The sequence below is a fragment of the Phascolarctos cinereus genome, unplaced genomic scaffold (genome assembly GCF_003287225.1).
Source record: "Phascolarctos cinereus isolate Bilbo 61053 unplaced genomic scaffold, phaCin_HiC Scaffold_4;HRSCAF=312, whole genome shotgun sequence".
Classification (NCBI taxonomy): domain Eukaryota; kingdom Metazoa; phylum Chordata; class Mammalia; order Diprotodontia; family Phascolarctidae; genus Phascolarctos; species Phascolarctos cinereus.
The window spans coordinates 661724873-661740030 of NW_027555847.1; the positions used below are offsets into that span (position 1 = coordinate 661724873).

Sequence of the window (15158 nt, forward strand, 5' to 3'; positions counted from 1 at the left end):
TCCCTGAGGGTAAAGCTACCCCTGTTCTCCCTCTTTCTGTCAAGGAATAGTGAGAAGCCTAGTCTCTAGCTGCTGGAAAAGCTCCCTGGTTTCTGATCCATCTCCCAGCAGGAGTCACTCACTCAATCTGATCTGACAGTCCACTGTAGATGTCTTCATCCCCAAGGTTGTCTTCATTTGTGGGGAAGGGCCTAGGGAGGAGAGAGGGAGAGCTAGGATGAGAAGGCTGTGGTACATTCCCTGGGCAGTGAGCTGATGTTCTGTCCCCATCCCAGGGACTTCTGCATGTTCTGGCTACATCATTATCATTACTCACATTTATCTGCATTGTAAGGTGTGGTTTAAAAAAAAAAAAACCCAAACAAACAAAAAAAAACCCTGTATATACATTAGTCTCCACTACAGGAAGGCAGCCAGAGGACCAAAACTGAAGGGTCTAGGTGATGGGAGGGAGGGGGGAAGAGGAGGGGGTTAGAAATGCAGAGCCTGAGGCTACCATGTGCAAGAAAAAAAACGATTGAACTCACATGATCCCCTTGTTCTGGGCAATTGTTGTCCATGACAGAGCTGACAAGGTGTAGATTACCTGGACATGAAAAACAACTCAGAAATGGAGACCAAGATGGGCCCAGCCAGATAACCACCCCTAGCATGAGCACCATGAATTCTGATAAACCCTTAAGCCTGGGCTCCCCTAGAACCTTAGTTTCAACTGTCCAGTTTTCTGATCTTTCTAGATCCCAGAATTTCAGCCCCTTAGAGCCTAGAGCTCTAGACTTCCAAGAGTCCAGGAGCTTGGGGTTTTAAAACTCTATGAATCTAGGAAATCCAGGATTTGCAGGTTCTAAGGCCTCAGGAATCCTAGAGTCCCCCAAGCCAGTTATCCATTAACTTTTCACCGGTAGATATAGTTGCAAAAACCCTGGAGCCATATAATTTGCATCTCTACTCCCAAGGTCCAGCATTCCTGTGCAAGGAGTACTAGTGCCCACCTTTTCTCTCTTCCTCCTTTCTCAGCAAGTCACGAATCCTGAACACCCATACTCAAAGCCCCTCCCCCTTTCTAGGAAGCCTTGTCTAACTGAACTCCTCTCCCTTAAACCCACCCTTCCAAATCTCTGATGCCTCCTTTACCAAGAGTTGCTTTTACCAGATCCTTTCAACTCATTTAATCAGTGACTTCTTTTTCTCCTTCCCTCTTCTCCTCAACTAAATTAAGGATCTCTGTTTTCTCTTTCTTATGTAAATCCCCACCATGCCTCAGACCAGGCTCTCTCCACTCATACATAGTAGGTGGACTTGAAGCTTATGCAATTCAACTTTTCTATTCAGTCATCCTGCTCCTTTGGCCACTCCCCGCCCGCCCCCCCCACGTATACATTGGCTAGTTTCTTTCAAACTTTGGGATGTTGAACTTTCACTTGGAGGAGATGGGGAGCAGTCGGGCATCAGTGATTTTAGATGGGTTCTGATAATCCAAGCATCCAATTGGCTCATTCCTCTTGGTCCTAGAGAAAGGCCTACAAGGTCAGGGCAGGAAGGGCCAGATGTTCAAAGGACTCACCTTCCCAAAGTCCTGCACATCAAAAAGGTCAAAGACCTCAAACAGCTGGCTTCTGTGAAGGCCAAACTTCTCACAGCAGGCCAACAGGAAGGTACGGATGTTCTTGAGGCAAAGGAACTGGAAGAGAAAGAGGAGTAAAGGGGATTGGTGGAAATGGGCCCTGAGCCCCGTGCCAACCCCACCCTCTCCATCCCACCCAAAGTTTAGCAGCAAGGCTCCCTCCCTAGCAGCGGGGCAGCAAGATCTTGGCCCACGTACACAAATATATTTACAGCAACATTTTATGCTGTGTCAAAGAATTGGAAGCAAAGCTGGCACCCATCAGTTGGGGAAAGGCTAAGCAAATGCTAGCATCTGAACGAAACAGAGTATCATTGTGCTCTAAGAAACGACAAAAAGGAGAGATAAAGAGGAACCGAGGAGGACACTATGGAATGTTACTGAGAAGTGAGCAGAACCAAGACAATTCATAGGATGACTGCAATAACGCAAAGGTATAGAGCACCAGCCCAGCATTCAGGAGGACATGACTTCAAATATGGTCTTAGACCAGATACTTGACACTTACTGGCTGTGTGACCCTGGGCAAGTCACTTAACCCCAATTGCCTCACCAAAAAAATAATAATAATAATAATAATGCAAAGGTAGACAAAAATTTTATTTTTGAAACTCCAGACTGGGATCATGCAATGCCCAAAGAAGGCTCATGCAAGGACCCACAGAGGAAGCATGAACCACCTCCTGATAGAAGGGTGCTGGAGGGGCTAGAAGGACAGAAAAGGACAGACATTTTTTGATATGGCCAATGTGGGGGCTTGTTTTGCATGACTGTATTTATTTGTTACGAGGGAAAACGTTTGAAGGGTTGGGGGGAGGTGGAGCTGGTAGTTAGTGATGGTGATGCACAAAAAAAGAAGAAACGAAAGAACGAAGAAACAAGAAATGTTCCAAAGAAAGCAGAAGGAGGTAGACAAGCAGGGCAGTTTTGTCATTATTGTGCTCAATTTAATAACAGTAATAATATCTAGCATTTATTGTTTTTCTATGTGCCAGACATAGTGCTAAGTCAGCTATATTGTCTCATTTGATCCTCAAAACAACCCATAGAGGTACGTGCTTTTACTATCCCCATTTTATGGTCAAAGAAATTGAGATAAAGAAAGGTTAAAATGACTTTTCCAAGAGTCACATGGCTATTAGGTGTGTGAGGCTGGATTTGAACTCAGATCTTCCCGAATCCAGTCCCAACACTCCATCCATTGGACTGCCTAGCTGACTGATACAGGCCTTAACGTATGCTTTCTTTAAAAAACAGACAATGCAGCACAGATAGGTTCATATATAGTCCTCTTTTCTGTTCCAAATATCTAAAGATATTTAGATATAAGAGAAAAAAGAATTTTAAAAAGATAATTTTAAAAATAGTATTTCAGGTGAAAAGGCTCCATAGATCAAGGGTCTCAGGTGGTGACCTTTTAAGAACTCTGGCTGGCCAGCTCTCAAGCACCTCTGAATCATCCTTGACTCTTCCCTCACTCCCAAATCTGGACAGTTGCCAAATGCTGCCTCCCTAGCATCTCTCACCTCTGTCTCAAGCCCTTGTTCCCTCTCACTGGGACTATGGCAACAGCTTCCTCATCAGACTTCTCACTTCCAATCGCTTCTTAAAACACAAGTCTGGGGGCAGCTAGGTGGTACAGTGGATGGAGCTCTGGCCTTGGAGTCAGGAGGACCTGAGTTCAAATGCAACCTCAGACACTGAGACTTAGTGATGTGACCCTGGGCAAGTCACTTAACCCCAATTGCCTCACTAAAAAGCAAAAAAACCCCCCCAAAACCCACAAATCTGACCATGTCATTGCCCTGATCAAGAAATTTCTCTACCTCCCTATTTCCTGTGGAATCAAATACAGATTCCTGTTTGGCATTTGAAGCTTTTCACAACCTAGATCCAACCTACCTTTCCTGATTTATTTATATTACTCTTCACTCACTCTACCACAGAACATGCCATCTCCTCTCTGTGTGCCTTTGCATTGGCTAGTCCCCCACCCCTGGACTGCCTTCCCTCTGTCTCCTCTTTAAAGCTCCACACATATGCTACTGCCTCCGTGGCCTTCCTGATCTACTCCCCCCAAAAGGGGGAGCACCCCCATTGCATTTTTTTAATGTATTTAGAGGAGAGGCAATATGATCTGTTCACTAACAGAGCAGTCTGCTTCATTAATACTTTTCCCTTCCCTTTCTTAAGACTAGATGATTACATCAGACCTGATTTTTATCATTTTTAGATTTCCAAAAATCTAATGATCCCTCTTGCAGGGTGCTTCGGAGTTGGCTTCAGTATGTCCCCAACCTTCTCCACACCCTGGTCTGGGGAGGGGGGCTCAGAGGACTTATGTGACATCAGGGCTTGAAACAATTGTCACCTCCTTGGGAGTTCCCTCACCATGATGTAGGGGAAAAAAATGGATAAATTTATATGTCCTTGTGCTATTTCTGCAGACACGGTCTGAGCTTCTGGAGGTCAAAGACTGTTTCTTTTTTGAGCCTGTAACCTCAGAGCCACAATGCATCTAGAGACCGGCCTGGAGTCAAGAAGACATGAGTTCAAATCCAGCCTCAGCTGTGTGGTCCTTTGAAAGTCCCTAAACCTCTCTTTGCCTCAGGTTTCTCATCTGTAAAAATAGGGATAATAAAAGTGTCTATTTCACAGAGTTGTTGTGAAGGGAGGATAATACTTATAAAGCACCTGAAACATAGTAGGCACTGTATAATGTTAGTTATTATTATTAGGTTCTTATTGGGAGGGGAAGCAGAAGGGAGACTAGGTCTGCCCATCTCACCCAGGCTTGAAGTGAAGTGGCCACTCACAGTGCAGTGTCACCCCTGACCAGAATAGGAACCTGGGCAGGGCAGCCCCTCCTTAGACAGTCTGGTGGTTCCCACTCCCAGGGACTCCCCATATTGGTACCATTCTTAGTATGGACATCAAATCAGCTTTAGCCCTGCTGTATCTCAGAACTCCCTAACTCAAGTAATCCACCAGCCTCAGCCGCCCAAGTAGTAGGGATTAGAGGAGGAGAGGACAGGAGAGGACAGGAGAGGAGAGGGGGAGGGAACTGGAGAAGAGAGGACAGGAGAGGAGGGGGGAGGGAACTGGAGAAGAGAGGACAGGAGAGGAGGGGGGAGGGAAGAGGAGAAGAGAGGACAGGAGAGGAGGGGGGAGGGAAGTGGAGAAGAGAGGACAGGAGAGGAGAGGGGGAGGGAAGTGGAGAGGAGGGGAGGGGAGAGGAGAGGGGGAGGGAAGAGGAGAAGAAAGGACAGGAGAGGAGAGGGGGAGGCAAGTAGAGAAGAGAGGACAGGAGAGGAGAGGGGAGAGGAGAGGGGAAGAGAAGAGAGCAGAGGAGAGGACAGGAAAGGAGAGGAGAAGAAAGGAGAGGAGAGAAAAGGGGAGAGGAGATGGGGGGAAGAGGGGAGGAGAGGAGAGGAGAGGGGAAAGGAGAGGAGAGGAGAGGGGAAAGGAGAAGAGAGGAGGAGAGAGGGGGAGAGGAGAGGGGAAGAGAAGAGAGCAGAGGAGAGGACAGGAAAGGGGAGGAGAAGAAAGGAGAGGAGAGCAGAGGGGAGGTGAGGAGGGGGGGAGACGGGAAGAGGAGAGGGGAGGAGAGGGGAAAGGAGAGAAGAGGGAAGAGGGGAGAGGACAGAGGAGAGGGGAGAGGAGAGAAGAGGGAATGGGGAAGTTCCTCCTTGACCCGTGGAAGATCAGCTGATGGTCAAAGGCCTACTGATGGTTGTCCTCAGCCCTATGACCAGGGAACTATGACCCAAGCCCCAGCCCCAGGGCTCCTGGGGGGGGCAGCAGCAGGTACCTGGGTTAGACAGCAGAGAGGACATTCTCACTAACTCTACCAGGGTGAGGGTGGGAGGGACCTCACAGCCCAGATCCCACAAGGGGATGAAAGAGGAAAAGCCATCTTCCTGTCCAGGCTCAGCTGCCTACTGCAGGCAGGCTTCAGCTCCGGGCAGTGAAAAGAGGAGACCTGCCACGGGGAATGTGGCTCAAACCTAGGGGGGGTGGGGGGGAGGGTACCCATTCACTCCCCACCAACCACCGCCCTTGGGAACAAGGCCGGAAACAGGAAATGACAGCCCAGAATAGGCCCTGCCTAGGGGGGAGGCCCCTTTCCGCCAGCAAACCCCCTGCAGCTGCTGTCTCCCTCTGAAGCCACAGACTGAGCCTGACTGTCTGACCAGAGAGCTCATGTGTGCTGTGCATCCTGCTAGCCTCAGTCCTGGACTCCACGCTCTAAGTCTATGATGCCATGGTCCTGCATTCTTTCACCTCACTAACTCATGTTTCAGCAAAATTAGCAACTTAAAGAATCCTAGAATCTCTGAGCTTTCAAGGACCCCCAGGCTCCCAGGTCCAACCTCCTTCCCCAATGCAGGAATCCCCCCTGCAGCCTTCCTGGAAGGGGAGCCTCTGACTTCTGTTCGGACACCTCTCGTGTTGGGGAGCTCATTAACTCCAAAGGCAGTTCAATCCATCTTAACTACTGATGATATTATGATAATAATATTAGTATAGCACTTACATCACAATAACTTTGAGTATTGGTATCCCTATTTTGCATATGGGGAAACTGAGGTTCAACAAGGCCTTGCCCTAAATCAATCCAGTTCAATCAGATGAGGTAATAGGCATTGTTGTAGGTGCTAGAAATAGATTCACAAAAATGTAGTTACTGACTGTAAGCTTACATTCTACTAGGAAGATAAAATTTGGATCCTGACCAATAAATACAAAAACATAGAGAAAATAATTTCAGTAGAGCAGCAAAGAATGAATTTGTCCCCAAAGAAGGGCTATGAGAAGACACTTCCTTCACAAGGGTGGGGGTTCATGAATGCATAAGAATATATATAAAGACTCTGATTTTTTTTTGGTATATCAGTTGGTTTTCTTGGTTTTTTTCCTTCTTTCTTTTTTCTCTTTTAAACTAAATTCTTTGTTATACATGATGGCTCTCTGAGAGGTGGAGAGAGAGGGGATACAAGGGACAATTTAGGTGATGTAAAAAATAAAAGACATCAATAAAAATTTATTTTAAAATTTTATTTTATTTATTATTATTATTATTATTTAAAAATTTATTTTAAAAAACAAAATCATTTCAGAAGGGAAAGAATAATAACAATTAGAAGGCTCAGAGTCACAGAGTTAGAAAATAGCAGTCACTAAGTCTCCTCACTCCAGGTCCAAGGATCTTTCCACTAGATCAGATTGCCTCCCTATAGAGAGATATTCCTAAAGTTCAGGTCACTCCCCTTCTCAAGAAGCTTCAATACCTCCCTATTGCCTTCAGGATAAAATGCTAACTCCTCTCTTCAACAGTTAGAGCCCTTTGTAATCTGGCTCCAGCCAATTTTTCATGGCTAATTCTAGGCATGGTGTAGTTTAGGTTCTCTAAGTACGGTCCAGGGATCTCTAGGACCATTTCAGATGGTCCAAAACAGTTTTCATAGTAATACTAAGATGGTTTTTATCTATTAAAATACTCCTCCCTTATCCAATACTTATCTGTGTGAGGCCAGATTTTCTGCATTTGCCTCAACCAAAACAACACATTACAACAGATTGAATGCAGAAGCAGAGATAAGAATCCAGGTTTTTTTTCTATTTTCAGACATTAAAGAGATTTGCAAAAATATGTCAAACAATGCCACTCTTCTTCCGAAGGCAGCTGGTGGTGCAGCAGATAAAGGGCTAGAACTGGGGTCAGGAAGGCCTGAGTTCAGGTATGGCCTCATAATAGACATTTACTAGCTGTGTGACCTTGATGGAGTCATTTAACCCCTGCCTGCCTCAGTTTCCTCAACTGTAAAATGAGAATGCTAATAGCACCTACCTCCCGGGGTTGTTATGAGGATCAAATAAGATACTTGTAAAAAGTGTTTAGCACAGCGCCTGGTACCTAGGAGGCACTATAAAAGTCCGTGCTCCTTTTAAATGAGCTAATAAATAATGAGCTAATAATAAATAAATAAATATTTAATTGATAAGCTGTATTTCTTAATACAGCAAATATTAATAAACATAACCCAACATAAAAGTTCTTTAATCATTTAATTTAATAATTTTTAAAAGTCTAAAGAGGTCCTGAGATCAAAAAGTTTGAGAACCATTTGGCCTAGTACAAAAAGCACTATCTCAGGAGTCAGATCCTTTCTCTCAGGCCTTGGGCATGTGACTTCATCTCCTTGGGTTTGATTTTCTAGATTATAAATTGAGAGAGACTGGACTTTCACCAGACAAACTCTGAGGTCCCTCCCAGCGCTGAAGCCAAGATACCATGATCCTACATTACCCTCCCTTATAAACACTCCTTTCCAGCCAAACTGTCCACTTGCCTCCCCATTTGTGATCTTTCCATCTTTCCTGCCTTTGCCCAGGCCATTCCCTCAAGCCTAGAATGTTCTCCTCTTCGGTTTAGCTCTAGTACCACATCCTGCAAGAGATTTCTCTTAATCCACCAGTGCTTCTTCTCCTACCCTTCAATTCCTTTGTAGCTACGTATCTGTGAACATGCTGGTTCCATCAACCCCAATAAAACATGAGCTCCACTCAAAAAAAAAAAAAGATAGGGGGCAGCTAGGTGACTCAGTGGATAGAGCACCAGCCTTGGAGTCAGGAGGACCTGAGTTCAAATCCGGTCTCAGACACATAACACTTACTAGCTGTGTGACTCTGGGCAAATCACTTAGTACCAATGGCCTCCCAGAAAAACAAACAAACAAAAACAAGAACAAAAAAAAACATGAGCTCCATGAAGGCAGACAGAGATTATATTGGTTTTGTCTTTGAATCCAAAGACACCAAGCACCCTGCCTGGAAAATAGTAGGAGTTTAATAAATGAACTGTCTTTAGAAAGCTCTTTCAGATAACCAGTGAAAATCTAGCTACCTCCTCCAATTTCTCCTCACTGACTCTCACTGTCTCTTCAGGACAGAGCAGAATAAATAATCTTCCCCAGTCCAGGACAGGATCAGTGAGGGTGTACAAATTTCTCTCTCTCCTGGTAGTTTTTCAGAAATTTAAAGATCTTCAGCCATTCACTCTCTAATATTTCAAGAGGCCAACTCTCTTATCCATAGCGTTAGCTTTTCCTCCCAACTTCCTGAGATCTACAAATTTGAGAAGCCGTCCTTCTAGGCCCTGTGCCTTCACTGATTCCCAAAACAAGAGCAAACCACACCACGGACCAGCACGGGCCAAAGGCAGACAAGTAAGTCGCTGTGGTGCAGTGCGGAAAGCACATGATTCGGAGGCAGGAGACCTGGGTTGTATTGCATCTCTACCACTTCCTAGCTCTGTAATCTTGGGCAAGTGACATGACCTTCCTGTGCCTCAGTTTCCCCATCTTTCTTCAAGAGGGCAATCATAATGCCTGAACTATCCATTTCACGAAGTTATTGTTACACAGAGCATTTTGCCAACTAGAAAGACCAGTTAGAATCATAATCATCCTCCTCCCTGGGACACACCCATGAGAGACCTCCCTCCTAGAAACTTCCCCTCCTGAGTCCCGTTGTTCAACCAGCTCCAAATTCAACTAACTGTACGGTCTCTCTATCCATCTGACCAGGAATATCATGAGGTACTCTGCAATGCTTTGCTTGAAATCTGGGGACACTGCGCCTGTGGCATTCGCCTGCTCTGTCAGTCTGGTAATCTCCTCTGGTCATGAAACAAAGAACAAACTAAAAAAGGTTTGGCTGTCCTTCCATGAGATCTTAGTGAACCCACAGCAGCTCCTAACGATCACTTCTTTCTTTTCAAAGTGCCTGCAGGCAATAATCCTTGGGATCAGAGGACCTGGGTTTGAATTCTGGCTCTGTTGCTGTGACGTTAAACAAGTCAATTTCTCTCTGGGCCTCAGTTTCGACATTTGTGAAATTAGGAGATTGGTTTATATGATCTCTAAGGGTCCCTTCCAGATCCAAATCCTGTGTTTGCATTAAATACTTCCTCAGAGCTTCAGCACTGAGACTCATATCCCTAATCTGCCATCTACCTCATTCAGTCCTGCTGAGAATTCAGATGGTTGACACTCCCCTGACCCAACTCTGCCTCACTGCTCTGTTTTCCTGGGTGTGAACATAGCTACAGGACCATATCTTAGGCCAGTGGTTCTCATACTTTTTTCTTCTCCCCTCGCGCAGCACAGTATTCTTCTCTTACAGTGATCAAAGATATTGAACGAGCAAGTTAGTAGCAAAGAAATCTTCCCAGGCAGCTGAGTCTCCAGATCCATTGTCTAGGCCTTGTGATTCTACCACCACTCCTTTCCCTCTTTCATCTCTTCATCCTCTTCTTCACTTCCCCAGGGCAGGAGGTGAGTTTGTGCAGGATAATGCTACTACTGTGACCCTCCCAAGGTCAAGGCAAGAAGTGGGGCGGGGGAAGCCTTGGGATTTCAAGGCACACCCAGAGAAACTCAACGTACACCTTTGAGAACTACTGCCTTTGCTGTAATAGGGGAATGTTCCTGGCTATATGACTTCAGAAAATTCACTTTATTTCTCCAAGCCTCAGCTGTGTCATCTGTAAAATGACATAATTTTTAAAATGGCATAATAATACCTCTACAACTACCCTCATGGGGTTATTGCAGGGAAAGTGCATTGTAAACCCTAACATGCTACAGGAAAGAAAGTTGCTTTTATTGCTCTGGTGCTGGCGGGGCCTCTTTGGAACCATCTTGGCCCTTCCCCATTCACCAGAGGATGATATGAGTCAGGGTCCATCTGGCACAGAATCTCCTCCTGACTTCTCCATCTCTGTCATACATATTCATCTTCCCTGGCCACAGGTTGAAAGCATAGATCAAATCAGAGGCTTTAGAGCTAGAAAGGACCAGTGAGATAATTAAGCCCAAACGGTCCTCTAATGGGAGGCAGGATTTGAAGCCAGATCTTCAGACTCTACATTAGCACTGTTACCACTGCCCTGAAGCAGCCTCTTCCTCTTTCCCCCCAAAACCGTATCCCATCAGTTGTCAGGACCTATTGACCCTTCCTCTATGACGTCTCTTGAATCAGTCACCTCCTCTCCACACTCGCTGCCTCCCCTCTAACCCAGGCCCTCATTACTTCTACCCCAGACTATTTATTATAACAACCTCCTAGGGGTCTGTCCTCTCTCCCTTCTTGTCTGCACTGCAATAATCACAGTCTACATTTATTTAACACTTCAAGGTTTGCAAAGCACTTCATGTATATTAATTCATTTGACCCTTACAACCAGCTCTGAGGAAGGTGGTTTTATTGTCCCCATTACCAGGGCACAGAGGCTAAAGCAATTTGTCCAGGATCACACAGCTAGTGTCTGAGGTGAGATCTGAGCTCAGGCCTTCCTGTCTCCAGCTCCTGGACTCTATCCACTGCACCACCCAGCTGCCTATATAAGCAAGCAATCACCTTTCTAAGGTCTAAGGGACCACATTGGATCACACCATTCTAGGAAACCTTGCAGACCTGTTCAGTCCCAGTCAAGCTCTGCCTCCCAGGTCCCTCTGCCATTGACTACATGGGTCCCTCTGATCCCAACTCCTCCCAGGCCAAGTATCACCAGGAAACCCAAGGACAGATCCCAGGTCTCCCATCCTCTCCCTGAAGAGTAGCCTGCCCAGGGTACTTTCAAGGACATTGGTGAAGAAGGTCTTGGCCTCTCCAAGGGCACCCAGAAGGTCTGCTGACTGCAGGCACCACGGAAAGGTAGCAAGCATGCTACTAGATCTGGAGACAAAGGACCCAAATTCAAATCCCAACCCTGCCATTTACTGGTGGGCAAAGGCCCTTCCTTGGTGGAATTGCTCTGGGCCCCAGTTTCATTACATGTAAATGGAAGAGTTGAACTAGGTGATCTCTAGCTCTGAATCTATGTGGTGGCTGAAGCTTGGCTTGGCTCAAGCCTCTCCACTCCCGGTCTTCTGCCCTTCTGGACCCTGGTCCCCACAGACAGACCAGAGCTGGGGGAGGGGAGGGTTGGAAGCTGAAAAGGAGTTCTTTTCCCATCAGGCTTAGACAAAAGGAGTTGTATGCAAATGATATGCAAATGAATGCAAATCAGCACCTGCCCAGTCTCTCTACAGCACACCCCAAGCATCTCTGAGGGAGTTGGGGGGGGGGGAGAAGGGAGAAGGGAAGAGGCTGTTGCCAGAAATCTAGCTCCTACCTCTGATATTCCAAATAAATTGGGGGAGACAGAGCAAGAAGGCACCTGAGACATCATCTAATATCCAATCCCTTCCCTTTGCAGATAAGAAAACTGAGACTCAGGAGAACAAATAATTTCCCCGTGATCACATGGGTAGTAAGTAACAGAGCTCAGAATTCAAACGCACATCTTCTAGTTCAACACCCAATGGTCTTCTCAGGGCCCTGAGTTCCCTGGGGCCAAAGTGTCCAGAGTGAAACTAGAGGGCAGAGACTAGAGGAAGAAGAAGAGAGGGAAGAGGAAGGACAGAGGAACTAGCAACCACCCTGTCCCAGACTAACCCATCGCCAAGCCTGGGAAAACCCCATCGACCCTCAAGGCTCATCTCTGGTCTCACTCTCTGATCATTCACTTCCTTTTATTCATTCAGCCAGCACTTTGTCTCCTTCTCCAGGAAGCCTGTCCAGATTATTCCCTCAACACCTCTTTTTCCCACTACCACTGCTGGGGTCATTCTAACTTCTCTTCCTGCGTCTTCCTCCCCATCTCCCACCTTCAGAGTCTGGAGCCCTGGAAGAAAAGGCCTACATGGAGATAGGGCCTACGTCTTCTTGGTTAGACCTAATTTATGGGGAACTCAGCAACTGCAGCTCCTTCTGGGAAGAAGCCGTAGTGTCTCCTCACTTCTGGAGACTACAGTCCTTCCCTAGAGGAGCCAGACTGCCTTCCCTCACCAGCAGGAGGGGTAGAAAGCAGTAGGGTCCTCATAAAAGCCAAGGGGAAGGAGCCTGAGGAGCTCAGAGGAAGAGGAGGGGGCTCACAGAATCACAGAATCTGAGTTGGAAGGGACCTCAGTAGCCCTATTCTCCAAACCCCACACAAAGGAGATCCCCATTAAAATAAACAAGTGGGTGTACAGCCTCTGTTGGAAGAGCATGAAGGAATCTACTATTTCTTGAGGCGTCAATTACACTTTGGGACAATTCTAATTGTTAGGAAGTTGTTTGTTTATTTTTTCTGCGATCAAACCCTCAAGTCTCTCTGCCACTTGTACCCATTGCTTTTGGGTTACTCACTAGCCCCAAAGGCCCTCACAGGGTACAGTAGGAAGCTTAAGGCCCCTTGGGAGTTAGGCCTCAACCCTAAGGCTAAGAGCCCAGAAGAAAACCCAGGTGTTCAGGCTCCCTTCCTCCCTCTTTGGGGGCCAAGAGGGAGCAGAGCAAACAAGGCACATCTGACTCCGCCACCCCCCCAGAGGGGCCCTTCCTTAAACTCAGAGCCTTCCTGGAAGCTGGGGCAGGAAGCTGCTGGGGAGAAAGGGGAAGAGGAAGGAAGAGTCTGGGGTGGCCTGGGAAAGAAGAGGCCCGAGGGAAAGGGGGACAGAACTGGAGGAGAGCCTTGTGGGGACAACAAAAACCCTAGGGGTACAATGACCTCCTTCCTGGACCTAAGGCCAATCACCTGATCTGGGAAGGACCACAGGCAGGCTTCTGGGGGATTATGTGTGCAGGTAGGGATGGGGTGGGGGTGGCAGGGATCCAGGGATAAGGGTCCTGAGGAAACCCAAGGAGGATGCCCCTGTAGGAAGGGGAGCTGCAGCCTCCTATACCATGCCCCACTTGCCAAGGTGGGGGTTCATCACCCTCCATCCCCTACCTCAATTCCCCTAACCTTAATCAAGGGGGCTTCAACCCCATAAGCCTCCACCCAGAATCCCCAACTATGGGGGATTCCAACCTATACAGATCAGATGTTCTAATAGAATTCAGAGCTGTAGGGGACCATGTAGGCCATTTAATACCTTACAGGTGGGAACTAAGATCCAGGGAGACCCAGAGAAGGGAAATGACTTGCCCAAGGGCATACAGTTAGTAAATGGCCGAGATGTAATTTGAACTCAGGACTTCTGGTTCCAAATCCAGCAATCTGAAACCCTTTGGTCTATGCCACTATCCCCCCCCACCCCCCTTTTCTCTCAAGCCTCCCCCCACACATACCACAACTATTTCCATCCCTTCCTCCAACTCTTCACCTTACTATAGGGGCTTCAATACCCTACGTGACCCCAACCAAACCTCTAGGTGCCTCTACCCAATCCAAACCCTCCCCCCCCCAGACATGGAGACTTCAACTCTGAGTGGGGCTAAACCAAGTTATGCCCTTCAGGATATTTCATTGAAGGAAAGGGGCTTTAAGGCCATAGACCTGGTAGCTTGGGACTCAAGCCCTAGCTGGGCTATGAATCCTGATTGGGGCATACGCAGGCCCAGCCACGACCTGAAGTTTCTGAGACTGTAAACGTCCAGCTAGACACTGCCCTAGCCTGGGGTACAAGCCTAGCATGGTTGAGTCCCCAGCATCTCAGGTCCCTCTGTGCTGACTGGGGGCTCCCCAGCACAGTGGCCAGGACTCACCTGGGACATTTGGGGGCGAAGGTTGATCTCACGAAGGTTGACCGCATGGGGCAGTAGGTTGTTGAGCAGCTGACACAGGAGGACGCCGTCACGGAGGGCCTGAGCAAGCTCACAGACCTGAGCCCCGTCCCACGTCACGCGGTGGTTGGGGGGTAGCACCCGGCACTGGATAAGCCAGTGGGCACACTGGCGCCACAACTCCATGGTGGACCCGGCAGACCCCAAGGCCCAGCCTGCCAGTCTCACCACCACCGCTGCTGACGCCACTCACTCTCTGAGGCCTAGAGTACCACTTCCTCTTCTCTGCCAGTTACAAAGATGTTAGCTCCTGGAGGAGGGGCCTGGGGGTATGAAGGGGGGGAGCACCCCCAGAGGAGGAGGAGGAGCTCTGAGCACCTGGTCACTCTATTCTTCGTCCTTCAAGCCTCAGTTCCAGTCTCACCTCCTCCAGGAAGCCTGGAAAAAATGGAACAGGACATCAAAGTCAGCAGCCTGGGCCCCAGCCCTAGCTCTGCCACTGTGATCTTGGCCAAGTCTCTTCTCTCTCAGCCTCAATTACCTCATCTATTTAAATGATTGAGTTGGAAGAATCTTCCTGGTTCTGTTCTGGTCTTCTTCCTGGGTGTCAGCACTGAGATTCTTATAGGGGCAGAGCTTCCCAACCCTGGTCCCCCAATCAGTCCTGTTCAGAGTAGGGAGAAATGACTCAAATGGTCTCTTAAGGGTCCTCCCACCTACCCTTAAGAAGCTACAGAAAGGAACCTTCCACCCTCAGCCCAGGACTCCAGGACTGAGGAATGAAGGGGTGCTGGGGATGGGAAGAGAGGAACTGGGAAGTTCCAGTCTCCCTTCCCCTTCCCCATCATTACTTAAGGGCTTTGAGAAGGACCAAGTCCCTATGCGAAGACTGGCTAGGAGAGGCGTTGGATTTGAGGGGCCTTCAGAAACCCTCCCCAGT

General features: G+C 47.7%; 1 protein-coding gene across 2 annotated transcripts in view; it reads right to left on the reverse strand.

Moving 5' to 3' along the window:
* The window catches only part of VAV1 (vav guanine nucleotide exchange factor 1), a 39705-nt gene extending 25191 nt beyond the window's left edge, over positions 1-14514 (reverse strand). For both annotated transcript variants that reach the window (XM_020971239.2, XM_020971237.2), the window contains exons 1-4: positions 14201-14514; positions 1565-1681; positions 528-586; positions 123-191 (exon numbers count right to left, since the gene is read on the reverse strand). In XM_020971239.2, coding sequence (XP_020826898.1) covers positions 123-191; positions 528-586; positions 1565-1681; positions 14201-14404 — 449 coding nt within the window. In that variant the 5' untranslated portion in view covers positions 14405-14514. The remainder of the gene's footprint in view (positions 1-122; positions 192-527; positions 587-1564; positions 1682-14200) is intronic.
* Positions 14515-15158: the final 644 nt, after the last annotated feature.